Consider the following 16,641-nt stretch of genomic DNA (forward strand, 5'->3'; position numbering starts at 1 on the left):
CTGGACACCACTCCCAGGCCTCCTACCCTCCCTCGACCTCTTCATCTCTAACTGCCGTCGAGACATCAATCGCCTCAACCTCTCCATGCCTCTCACCCACTCGAACCTCTCTCCTACAGAACAGGTAGCCCTCCGCTCCCTCCGCTCCAACCCCAACCTCACCATCAAACCCGCAGCCAAGGGTGGCGCAGTGGTAGAATGGTGCACTGACCTCTACATCGCTGAGGCCAAACGCCAACTTTCCGACACCTCCTCCTACCGCCCCCTTGATCATTTCCCCACCTCCGAGCACCAAACCATCATCTCCAACATCATCCATGATCTCATCACTTCAGGGGAACTCCCACCCACAGCCTCCAACCTCATTGTTCCCCAACCCCGCACGGCCCGTTTCTATCTCCTTCCCAAAATCCACAAACCTGCCTGCCCTGGTCGACCCATCGTCTTAGCCTGTTCCTGCCCCACCGAACTCATCTCCACCTATCTGGACTCCATTTTCTCCCCTTTGGTCCAGGAACTCCCCAGCTACGTCCGTGACACCACTCAGGCCCCCCACCTCCTCCAGGACTTCCAATTCCCTGGCCCCCAACACCTCATTTTCACCATGACGTCCAGTCCCTATACACCTGTATTCCTCATGCAGATGGCCACAAGGCCCTCTGCTTCTTCCTGTCCCGCAGGCCCGACCAATCCCCCTCCACCGACACCCTCATCCGCCTAGCCGAACTCATCCTCACCCTCAACAACTTCTCTTTCGAGTCCTCCCACTTCCTACAGACAAACGGGGTGGCCATGGGTACCCGCATGGGCTCAAGCTATGCGTGTCTCTTTGTAGGTTACGTGGAACAGTCCCTCTTCCGCAACTACACAGGCCCAAAACCCCACCTCTTCCTCCGTTACATGGATGACTGTATCGGCACCGCCTCTTGCTCCCCAGAGGAGCTCAAACAGTTCATCCACTTTACCAACACCTTCCACCCCAACCTCAAGTTCACCTGGGCCATCTCCAACACATCCCTCACCTTCCTGGATCTCTCAGCCTCCATCTCAAGTAACCAGTTAGAAACTGATGTCCATTTCAAGCCCACCGACTCCCACAGCTACCTAGAATACACCTCCTCCCACCCGCCCTCCTGCAAAAATTCCATCCGCCATTCCCAATTCCTTCACCTCCGCCCCCGCCCCCAGGATGAGGCATTCCACTCCCGCACATCCCAGATGTCCACATTCTTCAAGGACCGCACTTTCCCCCCCGCAGTAGTCGAGAACGCCCTCGACCGCGTCTCCCGCGACACATCCCACACACCCCGCTCCAACTGCCCCCATTCTCTCATACCACCCCACCAACCTCCGGATACAACGTATCATCCTCCGACACTTCCGCCATCTACAATCCGACCCCACCACCCAAGCTATTTTTCCATCCCCACCCTTGTCTGCCTTCCGGAGAGACCACTCTCTCCGCGACTCCCTTGTCCGCTCCACACTCCCCTCCAACCCCACCACACCCGGCACCTTCCCCTGCAACTGCAGGAAGTGCTACACTTGCCCCCACACCACCTCCCTCACCCCTATCCCAGGCCCCAAGATGACCTTCCATATCAAGCAGATGTTCACCTGCACATCTGCCAATGTGGTATATTGTATTCATTGCACCCGGTGTGGCTTTCTCTACATTGGGGAAACCAATCGGAGGCTTGGGGACCGCTTTGCAGAACACCTCCGCTCGGTTCGCAACAAACAACTGCACCTCCCAGTCGCGAACCATTTCAAATCCCCCGCCCAGTCCTCGGATGACATGTCCGTCATGGGCCTCCTGCAGTGCCACAATGATGCCACCCGAAGGTTGCAGGAACAGCAACTCATATTCTGCTTGGGAACCCTGCAGCCCAATGGTATCAATGTGGACTTCACAAGCTTCAAAATCTCCCCTTCCCCCACTGCATCCCAAAACCAGCCCATCCTGTCTCTGCCTCCCTAACCTGTTCTTCCTCTCACCCATCCCTTCCTCCCACCTCAAGCCGCACCTCCATTTCCTACCTCCCACCTCATCCCGCCTCCTTGACCTGTCCATCTTCCCAGGACTGGCCTATCCCCTCACCTAAACTGTCCTCTCTACCTATCTTGTTTTCTCTCCATCTTTGGTCCGCCTCCCCCTCTCTCCCTACTTATTCCAGTTCCCTCTCCGATGAAGGGTCTAGGCCCGAAACGTCAGGTTTTGTGCTCCTGAGATGCTGCTTGGCCTGCTGTGTTCATCCAGCTCCGCACTTTGTTATCTTGGTCAGATTACTTAAGTGGTTTGCATTGTGCATTGTACCATTGGCACAGATGATAGCTTCTTGGTTGATTTTCTGAAGATGCGATCATGGTCACCTTTACAGTTCACTGAGGTAAAGGCAGTAATACTTATAACTTGGCTCTCAATTCTCCAAAATCTGAGAGCTGAGAAGGGATTTTAGGCAGGGGTCTTTCAAATTTTCATGATGTAGTCATAACAAATCTTACTGATACAGTCAAAACAGCCCGATTGCTTTTCACCAAAAAAAGCACAGTTCAAAGCCAATTCAAAATCTGAACACTTGCAAACAGTCTGACTCTGTCCTTTGTGAGGTCCTACTCATCATTTGATATCTGCCATCTCCTTGAGCACAAGACCTTTTTGACTTGTTGGAACTGGTTCCCAAGTACTGACCTTGCTAATAGCCAACTTCTGCTATCTGGGTAAACATAATGCTACTCCCCAATAATGAAAACTCTGCAGATCCATTTGATCAGGAATTAATTAATTTGTTTCTAGGAACCAACGTAGGTCGATAAATACAAGCACGCACAGGATTTCATATAAAATTATAACAAGTAGAGTTTTGGATGATCTCCAGTTTATACAGTGGACTCTCTAGATGTGCTTAGGAGAAGTCCATTCTTAAGATAATAACAATACATTTTTGATGGGAAAAAGAGAGCTTAACGCAGTAAAATAACATTAAAGAGGTATAGAAAATGGTCTTCATAACTGCAGACATGTCTGGGAGCTCATTTCTAAGTAAAATATAACACTAAGTTTTCAAATAGTCCAGCCCAGCCTCAAAGTTGTCAATGAAAAGGATGAAGGTAGTGCACCTTGAAACTGGGTTTATGGCATTGAGAGAAGACAATAGCTTTCATCTTCCCAGTATTTATTTGGAAAATATTTCTGCTTATCCTGCGCCATATGTCAGACAAGGAGTTCTGCAGTTTAGAGACATTTGAGAGACTACAGAGGCAGCAGTAGGGGATAACTTAGTTTGAGACTGCATTTTCAGATGATGATGACGACATGTAGATATGGATGCAAAAACAGGACAAAGCTAAGAATAGGTCTTTAGGGACACCAAATGAAACTGTACAGGAGCAAGATAAGAAGTAAAAGCAAGATGATTCACTGGCTAAGTCTGAATTGGTTCAAAAAGCATTCAACTTTTGTCATTGAACTGGTATAATATTTACTCGCTGCAGAGTGTCTTCTAGTGACTGAATTGCATTATTGATTGCTTCTTGCGACACATAAGATGATTCTCCATTACCCTGGATCTCCAATACTGCCATCTAAAAAGACAAAAAAAAAAGCAGCAATAACAGATTCATGCAAGTTGAACAAACTGCACATCCACTTGTGTGAAGCAACAATATCAAAGCTCACTGGTTATTATCACTATTTTCCATACACCACCTATATGTAATTAAACCCACAAGCCACACCCATCACAAGGACAAAAAACAAAACCCATTCAATAGATTTCGATGCAACAGTTTCTCACATGTCATCAAACCTTAAATTCAAGACAATTCTCAATTCCTTTCAGCAACCCAATATTGTTTTAAGGGCTGTCCTTCATTCTCAACACAAAGCCAAGAAGAGGGTTTGTGCGGTGCGTGTATACACGTGATGGCGGAGGCTTCATTTCAAGCCCAGTGCCGAAATAGGAAGCAGGAAGTGCAAGTAAAAGAAGAGCAGGTATTGGATTCATTCTGGGCCAAGAGAGGTTGAGCAAACCAAAAAATCCAAGAGTTACATCACAAGAAATTTAAGTTCATTAGTTGATAAGCAGCTGCTGTTAGGAATTATTTGAAATATCTTAAAAAAAACTACCATTTAGAAACAGCAGAGCTATTAGGATCTCAGGAAGGAACACTACCAAACGAGAGGCAAAATTAAATAACTCGAAGTGAAATAAAGTAAAACTGAATGAAAATAACGTTATTATAAATGAAATAGTTTAGTGTCTGTTAAGTTTTAAAAATAAATTTAAATTTATTTTTAAGGACAACAAAAACAAGTGACAAGTCAGCATGGTCAAGTGGCATGTACGGCGTGTACCATGTGAAGTCATAGACAACATTATATGTACCAGTCAAAATGATCTGTATAAAATGTCACCAGCTGCACAAGCTTGAGCTCCAGGTTTTGCAACTTGAGCAGGGGCTGAAGTCACAATTATGGAGGTGAAAGATCGAGGATTACATGGATAGTGTGTATAGTGTGGTGGTCAGACCACAGATTAGAAGCGTACAGGCACAGTGGGAATGAGTATCTACCAGGCAAGAAGCACAGGAATCCATCGAGTCAATAAGTATGCCATTTTGAGTCAGTTTATATTCCATTTTGAATCAGTCACACATTTTGGAAACTACTGCAAACAAGCTCACAGCACCAAGGGCACATCAGCTGTTTCAGTGTTTAGGGTGGGTGGGGTGCTGCCTCACAGCGCCAGGGACCTGGGTTCAATTTCAGGCTTGGGCAAATGTCTGTGTGGAGTTTGCACATTTTCCCAGTGTCTCATGGATTTCTGCCAGGTGCTCTGGTTTCCTCTCATGGTCCAAGATGTGGGGGTTAGATGGATTAGTCATGCTAAAATGTCCTATAGCATCCGGGGATTTGCAGGCTAGGTGGATTGGCCATGATAAATACAGAGATAGGGTAGGGGACTAAGTCAGGGAGGGATGCTGCTTTGAAGATTGGTCCAGGTTCACTGTACCAAATGGCCTCTTTTTGCACTGAAGAGGTTCTAAGATGCTGTGAAAAGACTGGCAATCATGATAGGGAATTCCACAGTCAAAGGATCAAGACACAGAGATTTCTGTGGTTTAAAATGAGATTCCAAGATGATGCATTGCCTCCCTGGGGCCAGGTCAAGGTCACAGAACTGCAGTGCAAGACATACTTCTAGTAAAGGGGCATCAGTGGGAAGTTGTGGTTAACATTGGTACCAACACCACAGATTGGAACAGGGATAACGTTGAAGCACTGCAAGCAGAATTCAGGGAGTTCGGAAGGAAAATTAAAACTCATGATCTCAAGAGCAGTAATTTTAAGATTACACCCAGTGCTATATGCCAGTGAGTATCGGTACAGGAGGGTTAACATATTGTTGGGGATCTAGTGTGGCAGAGAAGGCATTGGATTTCTGAGGCATTGGGACGAGTTCCGGGGCAGATGGGACCTGTACAAGCGTATGGGTTAAATCTTAACAAGACCAGGACTGACCGTGCAGGGAGAATTGATAGCGCTGTTGGTTTTGGTTTAAACTAGCTTATCAGGAAAATAGTTACTTGGCTGAAAAGGAGGTGAGCTAAAGGAGTTAACAGGAAGTAGTAAAGATTCAAGGGCAACTAGTAGATAGGAGAACCATAAGCAGAGCACCAAGATCCAAAATATAAAAGGCACTCTACCAAATATATGCAGCCTTTACAAGAAGATAGATCATCTAAAAGCACAAAGAGAGGTAAATGGTTATTATATAATTGACATTTCAGAGATATGACTGCATTATTACAAGGAATGGGATCAGAACATTGAAAAATCTTCAATATTAGGAAGGACAGAAGTGAAAGAAACGAAAGTGACGTCACAACAAAAGTGTGTTTTCACCAAGAAAGATACAAGAAATCTTTAAGAATTAGAGATCCATGTGTTCAGGAAGAATTAGTAGTTGAAGGAAATTAATTTGAAGATTGGCCCTGAGGGAGTGACAACTTGGAATAGTTTAATGTTTTATAATGAATTCCATTAAACTATGGTTGCACCAACGAAATTAATGGTGCTCAAAATTGACAAGATCCCCAGCACCTGATAGTCTACATCTCAGGTTATTGAAAACAGTGAGCTATAGAGCTAGTCAATGCATAGATATTTATCTCCCAAAACCCTGGAAGATTCTGGAATGATTCCCGCAGATTGGAGGCTTGTAGATGTCACCCTAATATTTAAGAAAAGGAGAAAAAGCATATCATACACGATGTGATAAACGGACACTTGGATAAGAAAATTCTCTGACTGACAGAGTCAGCAATGATTGCAAATGGAACACTGTGGTTGGAATGTTTTGAAGATGGTACTGAAGAAATTGATACAAGTGAGTCAATAGGTGTAGCATATTTGAATTTTCGAAAGGCGTTTGACAAGGTCCCACACAGGAAATTGCTAAGTAAAGTTAAAGCACGTGGTATACTGACACAGATTAAAGCATAGCAAACATACAGGAACGAGAGTGTAGGAATCAACGTGTCGTTCATGTATGGGTAGACTGTGGCTAGTGATACCACCAGGATCAGTACTTGGGTTCCAGCTGTTCAAAACACAAACCAATCATTTAGACATGAATACTAAACGTAATATTTACAAGTTTCCAGATGGTAAAAAGCAAGCAAGAATGTGAGTTGTGAAGAAGATTACAAAGTATTCAGGAGGGTTTATACAGGCTTAGTAATGGGAAAGAACATAGCATATAAATATGATGTGGAAAACATGGGTTATCCTATACTAGTAGGAAAAAAAATTGACGTGCAAGGTATTGCTCAAGTGGAGACAGATAGCAAAGTGTAGATATGCAAAGAAACTTGATTATCTTTAGCCGGAAGTCACTGAAGGCTAACATGCCAGTGCAGCAAGCTATTAAGAATGTAAACCATCAATGCAAGAAGATTTCAGTATAGCAGTAGCAAAGTCTTGCTTTAATTGTGCCGGAACCAAATTCAGAATCCTACTGAAGTGTAAAAAGCTCCATACACAATCACTAAATTTTCAAGGAGACATTTCCTATCTACTGTTCAGCTAAAACTAGAACTTCTTGATTGATATGGTTTTTAAAAACACAAGCGCATATTTACCATCATTGGAAGTTAATTTATTTTTAGCACCAATTTTACTGAGGGAGAACAGAAGAAGAAAGTAATTGCCACCCAAAAAACCTCACGAGGGAAATAAAATTCAAGCATCAATCTTTCCCTAAGCACAGCTTACCATTCCTCACATCAATAAATATTATCAACCACTATCTAACTGACAAAGGAGGAAAAAAAAATCGCTGTCACAATTTAGCCATGAAGTTTGCAACAGAAGGCAATCTTTCCCAGCCTTGGATATCTATTCAGAATGAATCAGTGACTAGAATAGAAAACAATTTTTTATATCGCCTGTACATATAAATTTTATGTAAAGTCTCTTTGATCATGAAATGCCAACATGAATAACAGTAGATAGAAGACTAATCATGCAACTCCACAGAACTCCGGGAGGGGGAACAAAAAGAAAAAAAAACAGGGGATTTTACTGCATTGCATCCAAGCACATTCTTTTTAAAAAAAGATGAATTCAGTTCAGTTCTCTCAAAAGGTGTTCAACACCGATTGTCACATACCTCTAATGCACACATTCCAAAAGAATAAATATCAACAGCCGTAGTCACATTTGTTACAGCTGTAAAAAACAGAACAGATCATTACTATATTACAAGAAGCAAACAGCACTTACATTTTATGAACCCCTACTACAACAGTAATGCCCTAACCAATGGATAAAACAGAATCATCCTCAACACAGGAACTTCCATTTCAATGTTTTTTGTAAAAGTAAAAGAGTCCTACACACAAGCAGGTTAGAAGGACTGGCAAGCATATGCACTAGATAACAAACAATTCATTCACAGGATGCAGGTGTCACTGTCTAAGCCAGCATTTATTGCCCATCTCTAATTACCCAGAGGGCAGTTAAGTGTCAACTAAATTGTTGTGGGTTGGGTGTAAAATTTGAGAGAGAACAGGTAAGGATGGCAGGTTCCTTTCCTAAAGGGTATTAGTCAACCAGAAGTGTTTTTCCAACAAATGACAATAGTTTTATGGTCAGTTAGACTCAGAACTCCTGATATTTACTGAATTCAACTCCATCATCTGCCATGGCAGGATTCCAACATGGGTTGCCAGAACATTTCTAGGGTTGTATTAAAAGTCTAGCAATAATGCAACTAGGCCATCACCTCCCCAAAAATGCAGAGTTTCAGTTACATCAATTCATCATTCAGACTCTTAAATGTTACTTTTAGCTTTAAGAAGCCCTGAAACTAAGTTACCAAATTGGCAACTGAAGCCTACTGATTTAGAATCGGAATGAAAAAGAGGTTCTGTTAGAACAATCTGTAGAACGTAAAACACCACAGCGCAGTACAGGCCCTTTGGCTCTTGATGATGCGCCGGCCTGTGAAACCAACTTGAAGCCCATCTAACCTACATTATTCCATTATCATCCATATGTTTATACAATGACCATTTAAACGCCCTTAAACTTGGCGAGTCCACTACTGTTGCAGGCAGGGTATTCCACTCCCTTACTGCTCTCTGAGTAAAGAACCTACCTCTGACATCTGTCCTATACCTTTCACCCCTCAATTTAAAGCTATGTCCCCTCGTGCTAGCCATCACCATCCATGGAAAAAGGCTCTCACTGTCCACCCTATCTAATCATCTTGCATGTCTCTATTAGGTCACCTCTTAAACCTTCTTCTCTCTAATGAAAACAGCCTCAAGTCCCTCAGCTTTTCCTCATAAGACCTTCCCTCAATACCAGGCAACATCCTGGTAAATCTCCTCTGCACTCTTTCCAATGCTTCCATATCCTTCCTACATTGCGCCAACCAGAACTGTACGCTATACTCCAAGTGTGGCTGCACCAGAATTTTGTACAGCTGCAACATGACCTCATGGCTCCAAAAGTCAATCCCTCTACCAATAAAACTTAACACACCGTACGCCTTCCGAACAACCTTATCAACCTGGGTGGCAGAGATCTATGCACATAGACACTGAGATCTCTCTGCTCGTCCAAACTACCATGAATCTTACCATTAGCCTAGTATACTCTGTATTCCTGCTACTCCTTCCAAAGTGAATCACCTCACACTTTTCCGCATTAAACTCCATTTGCCACCTCTCAGCCCAGCTCTGCAGCTTATCTACGTCCCTCTGTACCCTGCAACATCCTTCCGCACTATCCATGACTCCACCGACTTTAGTGTCATCCGCAAATTTATTAACCCATCCTTCTACACCCTCATCCGGGTCATTTACAAAAATGACAAACAGCAATGGCCCTAAAACAGATCCTTGTGGTACACCACTAGTAACTGAACTCCAGGATGAACATTTCCCATCAACCACCACCCTCTGGCGAGCTGTAAGAAAACAATTTCTGATCCAAACCACTAAAATCACCCTCAATCCATTGCCTCTGTATTTTCTGCAATAGCCTACCGTGGGGAACCTTATCAAACACTTTACTGAGATCCATATAGACCACATCAACCGCTTTACCCTCATCCACCTGTTTAGTCACCTTCTCAAAGAACTCAATAAGATTTGTGAGGCACAACCTACCCTTCACAAAACCATGTTGACTATCCCTAATCAAATTATTCCTTTCTAGATTATAAATCCTCTCTCTTATAATCTCCTTCCAACACTTTATCCACAACTGAAGTAATATGACATTTACAACAATGAATGCAGTCTCTCTCAAATATCTGGAGAAGGGCATAGCATAAAAGCTCATTTTATTTTGTTGTGTAAGCTTTTTTTAAACTGAAAATGGTGCCACCTGCTCAGCAGCAGTTACAGTGTTTCTTATTAGGGGTGCTATTGCTCAACATCCAGCTGGAAACAGCAGTATCAGTCGCTAAATGACCAAAAACATGTAATTAAAACCTTATGTATGGGACAAAGCCTTTTACTGTGCTGTTACCATCAAGTTTTACTTCAATCAGTACTCAAGTAGTTACACAACTCTGAACAAGGCTCACTCGTGTAGGAGCTGGCTGCCCGAGTTCAAGAGGATCAAATGCATTTCTCAGATTAAGCTTGGAACAACATTCAACCTACTTAACTTTTTAACCATGCAGTACACTCAAAACAGATCTCATTCCAACTTGGGTAGGCCGCGTTACAAAAAACATTCTGGTTACTAGAACAACGTTCAGGAAAATTAGACAAGGCATCATACATCATTTTTAAATAATCTAGGAGCACAGGACGGCATAAACTTATTCTAAAACATATTTCATGAAGGAAGATACACTAAGGTCACATTTCGTAACTTATCTGAACTGCACAAAACCAAACCAATTCTTTTTGTCAATAAATGCTCCCAAATATAACTGCTAACAACAGGTTTGTGTTGAAAGAAATGGGAAGGAAAAGGGAAACAGATCTGAAACGAGGAGACAAGGCATGCATTCTATTTATATCCCATAAGTAAATCGACGTAGCTAGAGTACAAGTATTTCAAGTGGATCACAAGTAAAAGCCACAAGGACATATATAGAAGCCCACAGCTTATCTCGATACTACCATGTCATTGAGGAACTCAATGAGCTTACATTCCTATGACATACAGAAAAAAAAAACAGCAACAGCTCATGCTTTGCCACAGACAACATTTGCTTGCTGCAACTTTTGCAGAAATTTTCTTCAAAAGTTAAAAAAAAAACAAAATCAATTTAATGGTGATCAGTAGCTGGCATTCGACAATGAAATAACTTATGTACCATCTAACAAATGGTTAACATCACTTTCATCCACATTATTATGACTGAGCTCAGATAGATTGCGATTGGTGCTTACCTCCATATTCTGGGGCAAAAAAGTGCAGGTTCTTTTGTTCCTCTCTACAGGTTTTCACATGGTTGTTAATTGTATCAGGTGCAACTGTGAAAAGGTAAAATGTTTGGAAATTACAGAAAGCCTAATATATATGATCATGTTCCTATATATTTCTTCAAACAAAGGAAAGGGAGTGCAGGGGAAAGAGATTACAGGATTCAAACTATATGTTGAGCAATTTCTTCCTCTTATTCCTACTGAACGCACTGACCCAGGTACGAAACCAAAGTTGGTTACACCAGTATCTCAATGGAGATATTTTTGAAAAAGAACAAAAATATAAATTGATTTTACAAAAAGAATTTTCTAGATACTTTATGAATTTCCTGCCAATCACCTCTAACAGGTAAGGAAAGTTTCATAATATCATCTTCCACAATGACTGTACGGAAGGACTGCCAAAGACAGGACTCCGGTATCTAATGATCTTCAGTCCAAACAGCCGAGTAAATGACCCATCTCAGCTTCCACCTCAGGACCCTACTTAGATGCCAATTCTTCAGAAAGTCCAATTTACTTGATGTGATATAGAAATGGCTCAACATTTTGCACATAACTCAGGATTTGGACCTCAACATCCTGCTGCAGCACTGAAGACTATGCTCCAAAATTCTAGCTCTTTCAATACAGCTGCTGCACTGACAACTGCATGACAAAACTGAAAATGCTCAGCAAGATATTCAGCAGGAAATCAGGACAAGTATTTTCAAGCTAATCAGCACCCAGTCTCCTTTCAAAGTGATAGAAGAGATCATTGATAGAATTATCAACTCTCAAATGACTTGTCCGTCAAAAACTAACTTCAGCCTTAACAGGTCAACTCTCTCCAGACCTTATTAGAATCTTGGTTCATACAGGAAACAGAGCACACAATTCCAAAAGTGAGGAGTAAATAACCACCCTTCAGGGCAACAATAGGGCAGTATTTGACCATATAAGGCAAAAAGGAACATGAGTAAGTTTGAAGCCAAAAATAATGAGGTAAAGCTCTCTATTGGCTGGAATTATGCCATGTAAAAAGAATGCTGGTTGTTGAAAAGCAACCTTACCAGAGTCAGGGAATTGCTGGAGCTTCTTTGGGTAATGGGCTATACATCAAAATCAATCAGACTGGGGTTGAAAGATCAAAAGTAATTTCTGCCATTCAAGTATCAGGCAATCACCATCGAAGCAACTAACTATCTCAGACAATCAGATCAGCCATCATCTAACTGAACAGCAAAGCAGACCTCACAAGGCTGGTGGACTACTTCTGCTCCTGTGTCTTATGGTCAATACAACCATTTTCAGCATCCTGGAGTTACCACTAACCAGAAACTAAACTGGACCAGCAACATAGAACAGCATGAAGAGCAGCACGTGTCTACTTTCCCAAGTTCTTTCTCATCATTTACAGGATACCAGATGGAAGCGAGGTAGAACACACTCTGCTTGCCGAGATACAAACAGCACCAACTGCATGAGCAACTTATCACCATCAAGCCTGATTAATGCTTCATCCACCACCAGCACATAATTTATTGCAGAAATTAACAAAGCCTCTTCCACAGTAGTTCTTAAACCTTTGACTCTACTCCATTAAAAGGGCAAGGGTAGCAAGCAGATAAGAATGTTTAACAAAACTTAAACAACCTCCTGATTTGCAATTATCATCTCTACCCATATTGTAACTTGATCAGAACGTGGGAATTCCTCCCTAATTACATCACACAGACAGGCACACTTTCAAGAAGGTGGCACATCACCACCATCTCAGGAGCAACAAAGGACAAGCAATCAACATCGGTTTTGGTTAGAACGCGCAAACCCTTTGAAGGAATAAGGAATACACTGTTCTGTCAGTGGTTAAAGCATGTTGCAGATTGTTTGACAAAAGAGAGCACACCAGAACCAATCCATGCCCTGTCCTTGGTCCAGTAATGTCCACAAACACCAAAAACAGGAATCTAGAATCAAATCCCTAGCTCATTTCAACCTATTCAATTTATAAGCAAGTCAATTTAATGCTAATATCAGTGATATTTAGCAAACAGCAGAGATCAACCTGGGAGATGCTCGGTTTCTCAAAATAACACCAAATATTCCCTCATCAAGTCAGTAAATCACTGAAAACTTGACTAGGAGTTAAGCAAACCTGTCAAATTACCTAGCTCATCTGTCACATCATTTGTTGTGGTCAATCTAAAAATTAGGCAGATATTTTTGTTTTGAACTAATAATATAGTGAAGCCGTAATAGAATGAGGGCCTCCAGGTATAAAGTTCTCAAGCTTAAATATTTACATCTGCAAGCATTTTGTCAGTTATATCTTTTGCTTTTAAAAAAAACAATTCCTCTATTTCAGCTGTCAAACAAATCAAGTTGGCAAGTTAAGATGGCTAACTTTGGAAGAAAGTATTTCCTTTCAGGAAACTCAAGAGAAACAGAATGTGTACAACACCTAAAACAGGAATTCTGTAACAAAAACACAAATTGCTGGAGAAACTCAGCAGGTCTGGCAACATCTCTGGTAAAGAAAACAGAGTTAACGTTGAGTCTGATGAGTTTCTGATGAAGTCACCAGACTCAAAACATCAATTCTGCTTCCCACTACCGCCACAGACGCCATCAGACCTGCTGAGTTTCTGCAGCAAACTGTGTTTTTGTTACCCATCTCAAGGGTCTGCAGTTCTTTACTTTATTATATTGGACAATTCTGTGTTTTTCACTTCTCTGCCTCACAGCAATGTTTTTCTTGGCAAGTCTGAATTGGAGATTTGTTTCACAATGCAGGTTTGTTATTGTGGGGAACCATCCCCTACTAAATGAAATCACAACTTACTCTAATACCAAGTAGAGCCAGCTGTTGTCTTCATTTCCATTAAACTACCACTCCTATTTTTAGTGTCTACTTAATACGATATCGGAGTAAAGTCTTTACCCAACTATTAGAAAGCTAGAAGCTAATGATTTATTGGCAACTTTGTGCTTCAAACCTAAATATTTCAGCAACAAAAACAGAAGTTGCTAGAGAAGTTCAGCAGGTCTGGCGGAATCTGTGAAGAAAATATTTCAACAGATAGAAAAGTTTAATCACCAACACTCGGTAAGTCACTGACATCCGCAACTAGTTTCAAAACTCCACTTTGGGGATAATAAACTTTTACAGCAGTTCAGTTGGTTAATTTTAAATTGGAACAAGAATGAAAAGTTAGCATACATTTATTTGTTGTTATGATGAAGCCACATCTGATTAGTGAGCATATTTAAAAGTTAAAGATTTAAAGTGATGCGATACACTAGAGAGATGAGTGGTTTTTACCCTCATGAACATAAATGAGAAAAAAGTTACACTTTTTTTTAAAACAATTGTCAGTTTGGTTAAATACATAAACACCAGTAGGCTGAAATTGGTATTTGGTTCTACAAGAATCTGGAGGACAAAAGATGAATGGAACTTAAACTGAATACCAACCTATACCAAAGCTTACATTATTTTATAAGCTATCAGCTCAAAAACAAGAATTTCATTATAACACACTAGCATACTAAATAGGCTTATCTGATCTCAGGAAAGAATTGGACGAGTCATTATACATCTGGTAACATGGTTTTAAATTATTCCAAAATTGGGACACCTATGCAATGGAGAAAGACAATGTGATTTCTTATAAAGGTGCTGCATTTTGGAACGGGTAATCAGGGCAGGACTTACATACTTAATGACAAGGTTCTGGGGAGTGTTGCTGAGCAAGGAGACCTTGGCGTGCAGATTCATAGTTCCTCGAAAGTGGAGTCCCAGGTAGATAGGATAGTGAAGGCAGCATTTGGTATGCCCACTTTGCCCGCCTTTATTGCTCAGTGCATTGAGTACAGGAGTTGGGGAGTCATGTTGCAGCTGCACAGGACATGGATTAGGCACCTTTTGGAATACTGCATGCAATTCTGGTCTTCCTGCTACGGGAAGGATCTTGTTTAACTTGAAAGGTTTCAGGAAAGATTTACAAGGATGTTGCCAGGGTTGGAGGGTTTGAGCTATAGGGAGACATTGAATAAGCTGGGGCTGTTTTCCCTGGAGCATTTGAGGCTGAGGGGTGACCTCAGAGGTTTATGAAATCATGAGGGGCATGGATAGGGTAAATAGTCAAGGTCTTTCCCCCAGAGTGGGGGGGTCCAACACTAGAGGGCATAGGTTTAAGGCGAAAGGGGAAAGATTTAGAAGGGACCTAAGGGGCAGCTTTTTCATGCAATGAGTGGTGAGTGTATGGCATGAGCTGCCAGAGAAAATGGCAGCAGCTGGTACAATAGCAACATATAAAAGGCATCTGGATGGGTACAGGAATAGGAAGGGTTGAGGGGGATATAGGCCAAATGCTGGCAACTGGGACTAGATTAATTTAGGACATCTGGTTGGCATGGGCAATAATGGACCGAAGCGTCTGTTTCCATGTTGTACATCTCTACGACTGAACTCAAGCAAAGGAGCTAGGCCAGGAACTTAACCAAGACCACCATGTAAGTTTAACCATGTTTACTACAACAGGGCAGAAGCTCAAGCCAGCTACTACAAACTGTTATGCTCTAATTCCCCAAAGCTGAACACCTGCAAGACATGCTCAGAACGTCTTTATCCAAAACTCATGCTTCTGTCCCCACAAATGCAATTAGACCTGTTGAGGGGTTGTAGCATTTTGTGTTTTCATTTCAGATTCTGAGGAAGGGTCACTGGGCACAAAAGGTTGACTCTGCATTGGCACTGCTGCTTCATAGTGCCAGGGATCCGGGTTCAATTTCAGCCTCAGGCAACCGTCTGTGTGGAGTTTGCACATTCTCCCTGTGCCTGGGTGGGTTTCCTCTGGGTTCTCCTGTTTCCTCCCACTGTCTAAAGATGAGCCGGTTAGGTGGTTTGGCCGTACTAAATTGCCCACGAAGTCCAGCGATGCGCACATTAGGTGAATTAGCTATGGCAAATACAAGGGTAGGGTAAGGGGATGAGTCGGGGTGGGATGCCCTTCTCAGAGTTGGTGTGGACTTATTGGGCCGAAAGGCCTGTTTCCACACTGGAGGGATTCAATGCTGAAATACTACCAGAAATGCTGAGCTTTTCACGCAATTTTTGTCTATGTTTCTGTAATACTTTTCTGTTGTAAAGATGTGCAACAGTACCAACAATGCACAGGCCCAGAGAATGACTTTTCTTTGATCAAATATAATTGTGTTGAAATAAAAACAAAATATTGAAGAACAACAACAGGTCTGGCAGCATCTGCCACGTGAAAATAGATTTAATGTTTGAGTCCAATGTGACTCTTCAAGTTCCTGTTGGATGAGGATTTTTTTTTTACATTTTTTTTTCTGATCTCCAGTATTTTGCTTTTAACACAATTGTGATGCTTGGATACTATTCAGTTGGATGTGCCTACCTTTGGAAGCAAGAGAATTTAACATCCAACCAACATGGGATTTATACATTTTCTGTTCACATGTGAACATATAGAACATAGAACGTTACAGCACAGTACAGGCCCTTCGGCCCTCGATGTTGTGCCGACCTGTCATACCGATCTCAAGCCCATCTAACCTACACTATTCCATGTACGTCCATATGCTTGCCCAATGACGACTTAAATGTACCTAAAGTTGGCGAATCTACTACTGTTGCAGGCAAAGTGTTCCATTCCCTTACTACTCTGAGTA

General features: G+C 42.0%; 1 protein-coding gene across 2 annotated transcripts in view; it reads right to left on the reverse strand.

Moving 5' to 3' along the window:
* The window catches only part of LOC125455198 (nuclear receptor-binding protein), a 97,937-nt gene that overhangs the window by 24,577 nt on the left and 56,719 nt on the right, over positions 1-16,641 (reverse strand). For both annotated transcript variants that reach the window (XM_059648741.1, XM_059648740.1), the window contains 3 exons: positions 10,927-11,010; positions 7,677-7,735; positions 3,487-3,585 (listed from right to left, as the gene is read on the reverse strand). In XM_059648741.1, the coding sequence (XP_059504724.1) occupies positions 3,487-3,585; positions 7,677-7,735; positions 10,927-11,010 (242 nt within the window). The remainder of the gene's footprint in view (positions 1-3,486; positions 3,586-7,676; positions 7,736-10,926; positions 11,011-16,641) is intronic.

This window comes from Stegostoma tigrinum, chromosome 9 (assembly GCF_030684315.1).
Source record: "Stegostoma tigrinum isolate sSteTig4 chromosome 9, sSteTig4.hap1, whole genome shotgun sequence".
Classification (NCBI taxonomy): Eukaryota; Metazoa; Chordata; class Chondrichthyes; order Orectolobiformes; family Stegostomatidae; genus Stegostoma; species Stegostoma tigrinum.